The sequence below is a fragment of the Hemiscyllium ocellatum genome, chromosome 36, assembly GCF_020745735.1.
Source record: "Hemiscyllium ocellatum isolate sHemOce1 chromosome 36, sHemOce1.pat.X.cur, whole genome shotgun sequence".
NCBI lineage: Eukaryota > Metazoa > Chordata > Chondrichthyes > Orectolobiformes > Hemiscylliidae > Hemiscyllium > Hemiscyllium ocellatum.
In genome coordinates, this window is record NC_083436.1 from 37554026 (window position 1) to 37570339 (window position 16314).

At 42.1% G+C, this 16314-nt stretch overlaps 1 protein-coding gene across 1 annotated transcript in view; it reads left to right on the forward strand.

Moving 5' to 3' along the window:
- Nucleotides 1-16314, forward strand: part of ccser1 (coiled-coil serine-rich protein 1) — a 1124107-nt gene that overhangs the window by 77771 nt on the left and 1030022 nt on the right. The window contains exon 3 of the mRNA XM_060851459.1: nucleotides 10545-10729. Within this exon, the coding sequence (XP_060707442.1) occupies nucleotides 10545-10729 (185 nt within the window). The remainder of the gene's footprint in view (nucleotides 1-10544; nucleotides 10730-16314) is intronic.

Genomic DNA, 16314 nt, shown 5'->3' on the forward strand with positions numbered 1-16314 from the left:
TGAGCATAAGAGGTCCAGTTAGTAAGTTTGCAGATGACACCAAAATTGGAGGTGTAGTGGACAGCGAAGAGGGTTACCTCAGATTACAACAGGATCTGGACCAGATGGGCCAATGGGCTGAGAAGTGGCAGATGGGAGTTTAATTCAGATAAATGCGAGGTGCTGCATTTTGGGAAAGCAAATCTTAGCAGGATTTATACACTTAATGGAAAGGTCCTAGGGAGTGTTGCTGAACAAAGAGACCTTGGAGTGCAGGTTCATAGCTGCTTGAAAGTGGAGTCGCAGGTAGATAGGATAGTGAAGAAGGCATTTGGTATGCTTTCCTTTATTGGTCAGAGTATTGAGTACAGGAGTTGGGAGGTCATGTTGCAGCTGTACAGGACATTGGTTAGGCCACTGTTGGAATAATTCTGGACTCCTTCCTATCGGAAAGATGTTGTGAAGATTGAAAGGGTTCAGAAAAGAGTTACAAGGATTTTGCCAGGGTTGGAGGATCTGAGCTACAGGGAGAGGCTGAACAGGCTGAGGCTGTTTTCCCTGGAGCGTCAGAGGCTGAGGGGTGACCTTATAGAAGTTTACAAAAATAAGGTCATGGATAGGATAAATAGACAAAGTCTTTTCCCTGGGGGCAGGGAGTCCAGAACTAGAGGGCATAGGTTTAGGGTGAGAGGGGAAAGATATAAAAAGAAACCTAAGGGGCAACTTTTTCATGCAGAGGGTGGACATGCATGGACTGAGCTGCCAGAGGATGTGGTGGAGGCTGGTACAATTGCAACATTTAAGAGGCATTTGGATGGGTATATGAATAGGAAGGGTTTGGAGGGATATGGGCCGGGCGCTGGCAGGTGGCACTAGATTGGGTTGGGATATCTGGTCGGCATGGACGGGTTGGACCGAAGGGTCTGGATGTTTCCATGCTGTACAACTCTGACTCTATATTAAATACTCTGACCAATAAAGGAAAGTATACCAAACACCTTCTTCTCTATCCTATCTACCTGTGACTCCACTTTCAAGAAAGTATGAACCTGCACTTCAAAGTTTCTTTGTTCAGCAACACTCCCCTGAACCTTACCATTAAATGTATAAGTCCTCCTCTGATTTGCTTTTCTGAAATGCAGCACCTCACATTTATCTAAATCAAACTGCATCTGCCATTACTCAGCCCATTGGCTCATATGATCAAGAGCTGAAAATGTGTTGCTGGAAATGCACAGCAGGTCAGGCAGCATCCAAGAAGCAGGAGAATCGACATTTCGGGCATGAGCCCTTCTTCAGGAATGAGGAAAGTGTGTTCAGCAGGCTAAGATAAAAGTTAGGGAGGAGGGACTTGGGGGAGGGGCGTTGGAAATGCGATAGGTAGAAGGAGGTCAAGGTGAGGGTGATAGGCCGGAGTGGGGGTGGGGGTGGGGGCGGAGAGGTCAGGAAGAAGATTGCAGGTTAGGAAGGCGGTGCTGAGTTCGAGGGATTTGACTGAGACCAGGTGGGAGGAGGGGAAATGAGTTCATCCCTTGTGGTTGGAGTGTTCCCAGGCGGAAGATGAGGCGCTCTTCCTCCAGCCATCGTGTTGCTATGGTCTGGCGATGGAGGAGTCCAAGGACCTGCACGTCCTTAGTGGAGTGGGAGGGGGGCGTTGAAGTGTTGAGCCATGGGGTGCTTGGGTTGGTTGGTCCGGGTGTCCCAGAAGTGTTCTCTGAAACGTTCCGCAAGTAGGCGGCCTGTCTCCCCAGCATAGAGGAGGCCACATCGGGTGCAGCGGATCTGATCAAGATCCCATTATACTCTGTGCTAACCTTCTTCGCTGTCCACTACATCTCCAATTTTAGTGTCATCTACAAACTATACCTCTTATGCTCACATCCACATAACTTATATAAATGATGAAAAGCAGTGGACCCAGCACCGATCCTTGTATGGTAAGGAAATTGAATCATAGAATCCCTAAAGTGTGGAAGCAGCTCATTTGGTCCATCGAGTCCACACCAACCCTCCAAAGAGCACACCCCATCCAGACCCACTCCATTCATGTAACCCTGTATTTCCCATAACTAGTCCACCTAACCTGCACATCACTGGCCACTATGGTCAATTTAGCACGGCCAATTCACCTAACCTGCACATTTTTGGACTGTAGGAGGAAACCGGAGCACCCGGAGGAAACCACGCAGACATGGGGAGAAGGTGCAAACTCCACACAGTCGGCCAAGGGTGGAATCGAACCCATGTCCCTGGTGCTGTGAGGCAGCGGTGCTAACCGCTCAGTCACCATGCCGCTCCGAGTCTTGGAGAAGATTATTAGGGAAATGATTTACTTACATTTGGGAAAAAAAAGGACTTAATAGCAATAGGCTGCATGGAGTTGTGCAGGGAATATCTTGTTTCACAGACTTGATTGAGTTTTGAGTAAGTAACAAGATGACTGATGAAGGCAGGGCAGTAAATATTGTCTATATGAACTTTAATAAGACCTTTGACAAGGTCCCTCGTGGTAGGCTGATACAAAAGGTGAAGTCACGTGATCTGCTGTGAGTTGGTAAGATGGATACAGAACTCACTTTGTCATAGAGTAGGAAATCTGTGACCAATGATTTTCCACAGGAATCTGTACTTGGACCACTGTTGTTTGTAATACATATAAATGATTGGAGCAGAATGTCAGTGGCCTAGTTAGTTAGTTTGCGAATAATGCAAAGACTGGAGGATAGTGAGGAGCTTTTCCAGAGGATATAGCAGGATATAGATTCAATGGACACTGGGGTGGAGAAATGGTAGATTGAGTTTTAATGGGATGAATGTGAGGTGATGCATTTTGAAAGATCTAATGCAAGAGGAAAGTGCAGAGTCAATTGCAGAACCCTGAGAAGCATAAACACAGAGGGGCACAGTTCCCTGGAAGTTGTTATGGACCAGGCTAGACCCCCTCAAACATTTCGAGAAGGTAGCCCAGATCCTAACTTTTCTAGTTGTTTTAAGCAGGTAAAAAGTTAAAAATCTCACAACACCAGGTTTAATTGGAAGCTTTAGCTTTCGGACCACTGCTTCATCAGGTGGTTGTGGAGTACACAGTTGTATGACGCAGAATTTATAACAAAAGTGAGATAGCAGGCTTCAACAAGATGCAGTGCTGTTTGTAATATTTCTTGAAGGAAGAACTGGAATTATGCAGTGTTTCTCACGTGTTAAGGATGTCTCCAAGTGCTGTGCAGGTAATGAAGTGTGCTCACTTTTTAAAAATGTATGTAATGTAGCAGCCAGTTCATAAGAACTAGGAGCAGGTGTGGGCCATTCAGCTCTTTGAGCCTGCAATACCATTCTAGGTGGTGACTGATTACCCGTGGCAATGCTATCATGCCCCTTTTATTGTTAATGCATTGGTCCCTAGCAAGAAACTCTCCTCACTGCTTGGCAGATGCATAAAAGGTGAAGTGAATTGCTCCAGAAGTAGAGAGGGTCCTTGCTGGACGACTTGCATGATTTTACCACAAAACATGTCATAGCCCACGTTGTTCAGGAGCCGACAGGATTCCAACTTTTGTTTTGATTTTATATTTGTGCTTATGGTCCAGATTTCAATTCCAAAATTACTTGATTGTTTGCACTGTATATTTTGATATTGAAATCCTTGGGAAATGAGTGTTTGATGTTTGGATCTAATAACAAAAAGAGACCCAAAACAAATGGCATCCCATGATCCACAAATCCCTTTTCTAAAGCAGAAAACCTGCAGGACAATGGCACCTGTACTCTGAACTTTCTTGGTAGCAGTTTGCTTTCTTTTTTAAATTATCCTTGACAGGCTCTGGATAACAAGGCAGTAATCTAATTATTAAAGCTAAGTTTGAAAGGTTTTTTTTTGAGCCACAGCTTGAGCTGTGAGATTCAGTCACTGTCTTGAAGTCATTCTGTTATCTGTTCTTGTAAATAAACATGCAGAGTTTCAATTAACAGCCATATGTAATAGAAGTGAACTTCCCAGAGTGTTGTTTCCTGTGAAACTAAAATGGGACAAGAGAAATAATGACCGCTTCTGTCTTGTACTTTGCTGCATAATTCAGATGCGGTTTACTAGGTCGGAAGGATTGTCAAATGAACAAAGGTTAAACAGATTGGGACTCGACTCATTGGAGTTGAGAAAATTGAGAGGTGAACTCATTGAAAGGTATAGGATTCTCGAGAGGCATAGTATGTAAATGTTGAGAGGATGTTGTCCCTCGTGGGAGAGTCTAGGACCAAAGGACATTGCCTCAGAATAAAAGGTCACCAATTTGAGACTGAGATGAGGAGGAATTTCTGCTCTCTGCGGGTTGAGAATCTTTGGAACTCCTTGTCACAGGGAGCTGTGGGAGCAGATATCCTTGTGTATATTTAAGACTGAAATAGATAGATCTTGATTAGCATTGGGATCAAAGGTTATAGAGAAATGTTGGGAAATTGGATGTGAGGAATGTTGGATCAGTCATGATCCATTATCCTAATTAATGGTTGAGCAGGAACAAGGGGCTGAATGGCCTCCTTGTGTTCCTATTTCTTATGGTTTTATAATGGATAAGATTTAGAAAGAATTAGAGTTAATAGAAGCCAAACCATCGAAGTTTAGAATCATACAGCATTGGAGAACACCATTTAGCTCACCAGTTCTGTACAGGCTGCTGTGTAAAATATCCAAATCCATTTATTGCTCACTCTTCATTCCTGATGAAGGGCTTATGCTCGAAACGTCGAATTCTCTATTCCTGAGATGCTGCCTGGCCTGCTGTGCTTTGACCAGCAACACATTTGCAGCTGTGATCTCCAGCATCTGCAGACCTCATTTTTTACTCACTCTTCATAGCCCAACAATAGCTCATCCAATCTTCGCTTGGAAGCTACTGTTCAGTCTGCATCCAGCACCTTATCAGGCACTCCTCACTCCCTGTTTCACCACCTGTTGTCTCTGGTTATTTCACCAATCAGAGAGGAAGCTGGTAAGGTGGTGGTTATCTCATTCAGTTCGTGATCCAGCTGAGACTATCCTTTGCTGATCAGGATGTTGCTTCTCAATTTTTCTTCCTTCAGGTACTTTACAGGAAGCACAGAATGACAATTTAACACATAAAGGTATCTGATGTATTGATTTGAAGGCACAGCTTACAAAAATTGATGAGATGAAATAAACTGGCTATTTTCAGGATTAGTGGTGCTGGAAGAGCACAGCAGTTCAGGCAGCATCAGGAGCAGTAAAATTGACTTTTCGGGCAAAAGCCCTTCTTTCAGGCTTGAGGTAACTTTGCCTGCAACAGCTCCTTTGCTTCAGGAGCAGGCTGCTAGTGACTTCAAATATTTGCATCTACATGTTATTCAGCCTGCTGGGAGCCAATCACATTGTTGTTGCTGGCTCAAGATGCACTAATACATAGCTCCCTGGCTCCAGCCCATCAACAAATAGGCTTTCCCCATTGGTTGCAACAATGGCTGTGTAAACTGCATTTACAATGAGTGTCAGGTACCTGCTTTTAAAGAAGTGCCTTAATCTTCAATAACTCTTGTTTTTTAAAATAGTTCTTTTCCCATTTCAATCCCCAAGCAAAAGTACAAAGATATAAAACATGCCATCTTTACAGCTGACAAGATCTTAGTGGGCACTTCGGTTTGAATTCTATCATGGCAGATGGCAGCATTTTAATTCAATGATAATCTGGAATCAAAAGTCTAATGGTGATCATGAAACCTTGTAGTAAAAACCCATCTGGTTCACTGATGTCAAACCAGTTCAGTAATTGACCTGAAATGTTAACTGTTTTTCTCTGCAGATTCTACATGAACTGTTGAGCAAACTCCAGCTTTTTTTGTTATTACCTTGTCTAGGTAAGACACCGTCAGTTGAGACATCCCTCAATTCTGTTCACTGGCATCTCCAAGAATATTTCTGTTTGTGATTCCAGTTTGGCGACTTCACCAGTTGGAATGTTTTTGAAAGAACCTTCATTGTGAACATGAATCTCAGAATTATGACATGAAAAAAAACATTTGGCCTATCTTGTCTGCATTGGCTCTCTGAATGATCATATGGCTCAGTGCCATTTTTCTAGAATCTTCCCAAAAGCAGCAACATTGTTCCTTTGCAAGGTAACAGGCTAACCCCTTTTGAATGAACTTGTCTTCACCAAAATCTCTTTCCTGATGAAGGGCTTTTGCTGAAATGCCAATTTTCCTGCTCCTCGGATGCTGCTTGAACTGCTGTGCTTTTCCAGTACCACTCTAATCCACCAAAATCTCAGGCAGTGCATTCCAGATCCTAACTAAAAGCATTGAAAAAATCCTTCCTCATGTCACTTTTGTAAATATAAATCTGTGTCCTTTGTTGCTGATCATTCAGAAGTGGCAATAGTTTCTGCCTATCTAATCTTTTCAGATTCTTCATGACTTGAATGCTTTAATTTACAGGAATATGGTAGCATTCTGGCACTGTTGCTGGTCTAGTAAGCGAGAATAAAAAATGATAACTGAAAATGATCATGTAACTATGTAATGGTTGTTTTAAAACAGATACCTTTTCAGGAAGGAAATTTGCCATCCTTACCTGATCTGACACACACATGACTTCAGACCCAGAACAATGTTGTTAGCATGGGCAATAAATACAGATGATGCCCATGTCCCATGAATGAATGTTTAAAAAATTAAGTTTACTCTTAGGACTCTTTTATTTGGAGACTAACTTCTCCAGTCTTAAGTTCATAACACCCCTGTTTATCACAACTGGCTGCACAGATACAAATGTAATTACTTCACTTCCAGTATTGCTGTTGCTAAGGATTTTAATTTTCATGTGTAGCCATTAGTAATCACCTGCAGTATATGACCAGTGTTGAACATAAACTGGCACAAAACTGGTGTCCTCTTAGAAGTAAATGTTGCTTAATGGTCAGAAATGCAGTGCTTTTCTCGGAAATCATTTTGGCTGTTCTGTACGTCCAGCAGGCTCTGTGAGAATGCTTTTGATAGAACAGAACGTCTCAAAGTGATTGAGAGTTGTCTCCTTAGTTTGGTCACACAGTTTGAATAATTGTGCATTGGAAGTATGTTAGTCTCCTAATCTTTTCAGACTCATGCTGATTAATATCTGTAGTTTTGCTGCCTCTGCTGGATCCCTGCATTACCTGAGCTGATGGCCAGGTAAAAGTTTCAGATTTCCGTTGTGAAATCTATTGATGGTTTATTTTTCCATATACTTCGCCACCACCTTCTCAGTATGGTATCCAAGGTAGCAATGAGGATGTGATTGAGCAGCTCAATAAGCAATGTATTGTGGCTAATAGTTGGTTGAAGTTTAGGCCGTTGAAAATTTCTAAGTGACCTGAGGGAGAATGTATTTTGCCACATGAGGATGCAGAAGGAATTTCAGTCAGGAAAGAAAAGGGAGATGTGAATTTATTGGAAGTTATGTTATCTGTGATCGTCATGGCTGGATTGGAGAGTCCAACTGGGTGTGAATGAGTAGCAGTGGTTAAGAGAGGACAGGAAATGCAGAGAAGGAAGACGGTGAGATGATGAGATGAGCTGGGAAGTTGCTGATCACACAAACCAAAGAGAGAGACAAGTTAGGAGATGGGAAGGTTGGACACTTAGAAGAATTTCTCTGATCAAGCCAACTCAATCAATTTACAAAAAGCTTTGATTTTTGCTTGAGCACTTGTAGCAGCTTGGACCCCAAAGCTGCATTGAGTTGTGCATTGTGAGGAACTTTACTATAGAGTTGCAAATTCAGTTATGTAGCATTAAGACTTGCATCTGCATTTCCACAGTTTTGCCCTCAGGCTGATTACACAGACCTTCCATAAATCACCTCCCAGTGATTTGTGGCATACACAAACAATTGTAATCTGGGAAACATCAGCTAAGGGAGGGGGAAATCTTTCATTCTTATCTTGGCGTTCCACACTGTTCAGCAACACACTTCAACAAAAGCTTCTGTTCATAAATAAAGAAGTAACTATTAATTTTTAAACTGAAAAAAACTGATAATACATAGTTTCACTGGCAAGCAACAACTTGTATGTGAAAGACTTCCTCTGGGCAGCAGTTGAGAACTCTTGGTCCATACTTGATGGAGTTTAGAAGGATGAGGAGAGATCTAATTGAAACTTACAGAATGCTAAGAGGAGTGGAGAGAGTGGAAAGTGGGGTGGGAGAGAGATGTTTCCACGAGTAGCAGAAACTAGGACCTAGGGACACAGCCTCAGAGTGAAGAGATGACCCTTTAGAACTGAGGTGAAGAAGAATTTCTTTAGCCAGAGGGTGGTGATTCTATAGACCTCTATAGAATTCTATGGCGGCATGGTAGCGCAGTGGTTAGCACTGTTGCTTCACATCACAAGGGTCCCAGGTTCAATTCCTGTCTGTGTGGAGTTTGCACATTCTCCCCGTGTCTGCTTGGGTTTCTTCCGGTGCTCCGGTTTCCTCCCACAGTCCAAAGATGTGCAGGTCAGGTGAATTGGCCACGCTAAATTGTCCGTAGCACTAGGTGCATTAGTCAGACGGAAATGGGTCTGGGTGGGTTGCTCTTCGGAGAGTCAGTGTGGACTGGTTGGGCCGAAGGGCCTGTTTCCACACTGTAGGGAATCTAATTCAACTCATAACCGAAGGCTGTGGGGACCAAGTCATTGAGTGTTTTTATGACAGAGATAGGTTAGGGATTGGTTAGGGAATAGAGGGGAATATGTTACAAGATATGTCTTTAAGAAGGATTTGTTCTGTCACGTTTCTTTTGAAAGCGTTGTAAACCTTGGAGCTAAACTGCCTTTTCCGAGCCTAGCAAGATAGCTAGCTTAAGTTTTGTTTTAAAGTTAGAACAATAGCAGTAGCATAAAGGGATGGGATCAAGCTCGTGCAGAACCAGGACTTTAGTTTAACTTTGAGTAGCTGTTGAGGGTTGGAAGCTCCTATACATGTCTCCCTGCTACAGCAAAGTATTTGAGTTCTCTCTCACTGAGTTTTGTCTTGATTGTCTTTTTTCATGGAGAAACATTGCATATGAGACCATCTATTTTACAGAATTTGCCTCTGCCAAGGGTGTGTTTATGGGATGTTACTAACTTGGAACACCAAATTTATGGTAGCTAACATATAAATTATTTTAAGTATTTTGATAGAGTTATGGTTAAGCTAATTTTTAAAAGTTCTTATTTTGTCTGTATCTTAACTATTGTGCAAGAATGCAATGTGTTTTGCTTCAGGTTTGACCAAATTGCATTCAGAACACACTGCCTTACGCTTGCCTTGAAAAATAAAAAGTTGGGATATCATCTTAATAAATTTTGAGGAGGTTTAATCTCGTCCCTAACAAGTGGGATTGAGAAACATGTCATCCATGATCAAATGGCGGAGCAGAGACAATAGGCTGAATGGCCTAATTCTGCTCCTCCATTTTATGGTGCTACGGCCTATGTGTTTTGCACAAAATTAATCCATGACAGCACATTGGCTGTATTATCAAACTGAAGATCTCCTGGAGGCCCATGCGAATGACTCAGAGGCTTGTATTTGGATTGTTCGATAAGATTTAACTTCAGTCAATTGAATATAACTAGAGTGCTTTTTTGTTACAAATAAACAGGTAGTCTCATCAATGGCCACAGTTTGCTGTAAAAGCCCATCTGGTTCCCTGATGCCCTGAAAGGAGGGAAACCTGCAGTCTTTACCTGGTTTGGTCCGGCCCTGCCTGATTGTCAGTAGTGTGGTTTTCTACAAATGGAGGTGGCCTGAGCATTCCTGTTTATTGCAGCAAACTGCGGTACTTGCAGGTTTCAAGAGGTAGCTGACCATCACTTTGTCAAAGAGAATTAGGGATGGCCAAGAAATACTGGCCTTGCAAGTGATGCCCACATCTTAAAAATGGCCCTTGTAAAGTAGAATGTGAATTTCAGAAACAGACCACAAGTCTTGCATAATCTGTATCCGTTGATGTAAATTCTCAGTTTTTTTTTCTTGTTTAGTCATGGGGTGTGGGCCAGCATTTATTGCCCATTCCTAACTACTTGGAGGCTTCCATGTTGCATGATTCCATGATTCTCTATTGCTTTCAGTCTGGAGTCATGTGTAGGCTAAATTGATATGGATGACAGATTTCCTTTCCTAAAGAACATTGGTGAACCAGGTAGGTTTTCCCAAACAATCATTGTCACTAGTCTCTTAATTCCAGATTTTTATTGATTCCACGATTTGTCATTGTAGGCTTTGAACCTGGGTCATTACCTGGGGTCTCTGGATTAATCTTCTAGCAATAATACCACGAGGCGATTACTTCCCCTTAACTTGTACTGGAGGGACAAAATTTTAAATGCAAGTTCTCTGCTGGATTTACAATGCCATTCATAAATTATTTCAACTTGGTTTGGCAATGTACCACAGGATTCCTTCTCATTACCAAGTTCTACTTGACCAGTGGAGTCTGTAGCCTGCCTTGCTCTTGTCTTATTGGTAACTAGGCACTTTATAACCCTGCTCTGTACAGCCACGCTCGCCTGTTAAGATGACCACCATTCTGTCTGGTTTCATTTCTGCAGTGACTGTGAACAGGACGTTCAGTCCACGCCATGAGGAGAAGTGGGTGGAGAGGCGCCTGAGGTCATCCTCTGAGGGCACGTCTGGACGGCGATTGAGTCATGGAGTCAGAGATGGGCGAGTTGAAGAATTGCACAGCCTAAAGGGACAAAGAGCAGGCTCTTCATCATCCAAGATGAACAGCATGGTAGGTGCAGAGTTCTGCAGTATTACCAATTCTCTGTTAAGTGTAGTGGAACTGTATACATGATTGAACATTTATAGGATGGGATGTAATAGCCTTGTGGTATTTCTGCTGGACTATAAGTTCAAAAACTCAGATAATATTTTGGGGATCCAGATTTAAATCTCACCATGGCAGATGGTGGCATTTGGATTCATTAAAAAGAATCTGAAATTGAGACTAATGATTTCCAAGAAACTATTGTTGATGGTTGGAAAAATCCATCTGGCTCAAATTCCTTTTAGGGAAGGAAATCTGTCATCCTTACCTGGTTTGGCCTACATGTTACTCCAGACCCGCAACAATGTCTTAATTGCCCTCTGGACGATTAGGGATGGGCATTGCATGTTGGTTTAGCCACAGACTCCCTTGCCTGACAATGGATGTGATAATGCTTTGTTTACATTCCTTCCTAAGACCAATATCTAGTCCCAGTTTTGTCTGGTACTCTGATCATTGGACAGAAACTGCACTGAGGTTGCCAGGTCATGAATCTGCTCAATAGGTATCAGAGGAAGGGTCTCGGAGTTTGAGCAGTGCATGTATAGCCCAGAGTGAGCAACCTGCTCTATGCGCAGTAGGGGGAAGTTCGATGTAGGTCATGGGCTCAAAAACAAACACATTATCACAATTTACGACTAAGCTCAGACAGCGAAGTCGAGTTAAGCTTCGGGAAGGAAACACAGAAATTGTTTCATTTTAGCACATCTGAAGGGAAAGTAAAGAGAATGATAAGAGTGGAAATGGAAGCTAAGTGTTATGTTTCTGGCTCAGCAGATCTTTGAGATGAATGATGTGCTTGTTTTAAACCTGTTTATGTCTGTGGGGAAATGCTAGTCGTGCATTTTCTTGCAGCCAATTTGTATTCGTCAGTGTGTGGGGATTCTGTGTATGTTTTATTTGACAGTCATACACATCTTTCATCATTTCAACTTCAGTGTGAAATACACCTGTCGCTTCATGGCAGGAACCTGATTGAGTCCTGTGCAATGCCCGTTTCACACTTGATCCCAATGTTGCTCGGCTTTAAACCCCTCATTGTTCTTACCCCATTCCATCAGGTTCCAAGTGCACAGGTTAATTTAGGTTAAATTCAGGACCCATAATGTGAAGGTCAGACTTCCAGAAAAGCCAGGTTACTAAGCTCTAGGGAATATAAGCAGTGAAGTAGGTCAACAGAAAGTACCAGTCCAAACCTTTAAGGGTCTTGACGGTTTGGATGCTGAAAAAATGTTTCCCTTGTTTGAAATTGTCTGGGGATAAGGGAATGAAATGAGAAATGTGCTTGGTGAATCTTTGGAAACTAGTCCCCAGTCTATTTTTGCTCAGAGTATTTTCAAGACTGCGAAAATTGAATTTTGGATAGAAAGAGAGCAAACTAATATTGAGGTAGAAGATCACTGTTATCTGACATGGCTTGAAGATGTGAAGGGTCAAATTGGACAATCTGACTTCTATTTCTTATGTTCTTCTGGACACAATCTATCAAAGGGGTGAGTTTGATGCATCAACAAGTTCACATGCTGTATATTATGTTCTTCTTAATGCTCCTGTCTCTAATGGACAATTATATGCATTTTATTCCATAGTACTATGCTGTGTGTTCGTCAGAGTGCAGTGTGCTCTCTGCTTAGTATTGAAAGCTGACCTGACATGCTTTGCTTTAAGCGTGTACAGGAAGCCTGGCCTGGCAGGAAGAATAGAAGAGCTGAATATTATTTAAATGGAGAAAGTCTGCAGAAAGCTGCAGTACAGAGGGATTTTTGGGTGCTTGTCAATGAATGATATTCAAAATGTTAACACCAAATTCAGCAGGCAATAGGGAAGGTAAAAATGTAAATTGCTGGAGAAACTCAGCAGGACTGACAGCATCTGTGGAGAGAAAGCAGAGTTAACATTTCCTTCGTGACCCTTCTTCAGATTAGAGAAGGCTAATGGATTGTGGGCTCTTATTTCAAAGGGAATAAGTGTATAGAACAAGTGTTGTCTTGCTAAAGTTATAGAAGGATCAAGGCTGAACACATCTGAAATACTGTGAAGTTTGATAACTCTTTTTGAAGAAAATTGGAGGCAGACCAGAGAAGGTTCATGAAGCTGATCCTGGGTATGAGGGGATTGTTGTGATGAGGAGAGGTTGGGAGGCGACCTCAGTGAAACATATAGGATTCTTATGGGATTTGACAGGAAAGGTGCAGAGAGGTGGTTTTTTCTTGTGGGAGTCTACGTCCAGAATGCATAATCTCAAAGTAAGGAGTCACTCATTTAAGACAGACGTAGAGGACTTTCTTCTCACAGGGTAGTGAACCAATGGAATTTTTCACCACAGAGGGCTGTCGAGGCTGGGTCATTAAATATTTTCAAGATTGAGATTTTTAAACAGTAAGGGAATTGAGGATTATGGAGGTAAAGCAGGAAAGTGGAATTGTGTATTATCAATCAGCCATGATCTCATTGAATGGCAGAGCAGATTTGATAGGCTGAATAGCCGACTTCTTCTCTTGCGTCTTGTGCTTTATACTCTTTGAAATGTCCAATTATCCTCTTGCATTTATCTTGCTTTGAACTTTCCCAGTTTCAGTGAGAAAGCAATGGCCACGTTTGGAGTACTGAAAATTCCCGTAGGCAGCAAAACCTTTGAAATTCAGGTCACTGATTGAGGAGATATCTGTTATTCATTCCAGGACAGTGAGCAGACAAGAATGGCTTAGATATTGCCAGGAAAAGAAGGCCCCAGAGAAAAGTAATAACGGATTGACATAAAGGCTGTTCATGGTCAATTAGCTGGCCTTTCATATGCTATTCCTGGTACGCACATTTATTTTAAACTCCAACACCACTTAAGGGATTCACACAATGTTTTGATTCTTCATTGTTAAATGGGCATTTTGCCATTATTTAGGAAGAGTTTATATAATGGTGCATATGCAAGGCTGCTTAATGTGTGCCTTTAGTGAGATTTGCTGTTACTCCCACAGCACATGGTAGGATCGTTTTACATCCTACTTTTCTATGTTGGTATTTATGAGTCCCCTCTCGGATTATTACCCGTCACTTATCCGACATATCCCTCCACTTCAGTCTACCTCACATGCGTGTGGAACTTCCCCTTAATATACTTTTCCATTCTCTGATCTTCAGAATGCTTTTTCTTGCCTGTTTCTCCTCACTGCTTTGAGGTTACTCCGGCTCTAGGAAGAGGTGAAGGAGAAAGCAGATGTCTGCCTTCCTGGTGTCAGCCAATCCCTAGAACCTGAGGTGAATGTCTGATCTTCACACACACAAGCCCAGGCTGTTTGACTCATAGAACTCTCGTTACCTTGCATGATATCAGCATGCATCAAACAGGCAATATGCATGATGGTTTAGTGGTCAGGATATGGTAACACTGATTGTTATTATTTCCTAATTGGACATCCTGATGAATTGTTGTCATAAAGTGGTTACAGAGGAGGCTGTTTGGCCTGTGATGTCTATGCTGATATGACCGTTTTAGGTTCGAGCAACCTTCCTGCATCTCCCCATAACCTGCATTTTCCTCTTCAAATAATAATCCATCTTCCCGTCAGTGCCTCAATTTTCTCCTCCACACTCTCAGGGAACGCATTCTGGATCTTAACCACTCCCTGTGTGAAAATGGTTTTCCCTTCTGTCTCTTGTAGTGTAATAAGATTCATTTGAATCATGACGGTGGAATTGACATGACACTAACATCAGTGAGATGGAAGACACAAGTCTCTAAAATGAACATGTGAAGAGAGAGGTCTTAGACATTGCACTAGAGCTATACCTGAGAACCAACTATATACAGATGTAATGCTCCTATTTGTAATTATATATAAGGAGCTGAAGTGCCTTACTCCAAGTCAAAGTCTGAGAGTCATTTAGCATGGAAACTGATCCTTTGGTCCAACTCGGCCATGCTGACCAAGTTTCCCATACTAAACTAAGCCCACTTGCCTGCTTTGGCCCTTATCCCTCTAAACGTTTCCTATTCATATACCTGTACATGTACCTGCATCTACAGCTTCCTCTGTCAGTTCATTCCACATACGATCAACCTTCTGTGTGGCAAAAGTTGCCCCTCAGTTCCCTCATTTTTCACAACTCACCTTAAAAATATGCCCCTACTTTTGAACTCTCCCACCTGAGGGAAAAGGTCTTTGATATTCACTTTATCTATGTTCCTCATGATTTTATAAACCTCTATAAGGTCACCCCTCAAACTCCGATGTTCCAGTGAAAAAAGTCCCAACTTGGGGTGACATGGTGGCTCAGTGGTTAGCACTGTTGCCTCACAGCATCAGGGTCCCAGGTTTGATTCCAGCCTTGGGTGAATGTCTGTGTGGAGTTTGCACGTTCTCCCCGTGTCTGTGTGGGTTTCCTCTGGGTGCTCCGGTCTCCTCCCACAGTCCAAAGATATGCAGGTTAGGTGAATTTGCCATGCTAAATTGCCCGTAGTGTTAGGTGTTAGGGAAATGGGTCTGGAGGGTTACTCTTCGGAGGATCAGTGTGGACTTGTTGGGCTGAAGGGCCTGTTTCCACACTAGGGAACCTAATATAGTCTTATCCAGCCTCTCCTTTTCAAAAAAAAATCCTTCACTCTAGGTAATATCATCATAAATCTTTTTTGAACCTTCTCTAATTTAATAAACCTCCTTTACCAGGACACCCACAACTGTACATCATGCAGGTTGTTTTGCTGTAATGCGTGTTTTGTCAACACAAATTCACTGTAACGTGATTGATGAATTGGGAATGCTGTTTCTAAACTGCAAACTTTTAATAAGTGTTGGCTGTACTGTGATTACATATCCAACACTTTAAGCACTGTTTCTAAGGTGTGATTTTTCTATAACGCGGGGTTGTACAAAAATGCAACCATCACATTATAGAAGAACCAACTGTACTCCAAAAGTGGCCTCACCAACATCTAGTGCAACCAAAATTTGACGTACCAACTCCTATACTCAATGATCTGAGCAATCAAGGCAAGTGTGCTAATTGCCAACCTGTCTACGTGTAATGCAATTTTTGAAGAACTATGTACCTGAACCCCTAAGTCATTCTGTTTGACACTAGCCAGGGAGACTCTCTCTCTCACATGTGTGTGCGCACACTCTCTGAAGCAAATGCAAATGCACATTGATATCTATAGGGTGAATCATTTCATCCAAGATGTTGCTTTTTTTTCTTAAAAAACACAATTTGTAGTCAGTCAGTCAGTCAGTATGGCATTTTACAAATTCCTGTTTTTGGCACAAGACTAACCAGATTTTAACTCTGAGATAGACTCTGAAGGACTCCTACCTACAATTCAGTGTCTGACCTGACATGTCACCAATTGTATCTTTGCCTGACTGAAGTTTGGAAAGTTAGGCAGGCACTGATAAAGCCTTTAATTATCTTGGGACAAAGACTTGAAACGGATTCTGAATTTGCATCTTAATCAATTGAAATATGCTTTTCCTTTCTAACAGAGTTCTCCATCCGTCATTTCAGGCTTGTTCACTACACACTTATAGCAATTGTGATTTCAAATAAACCTGTTG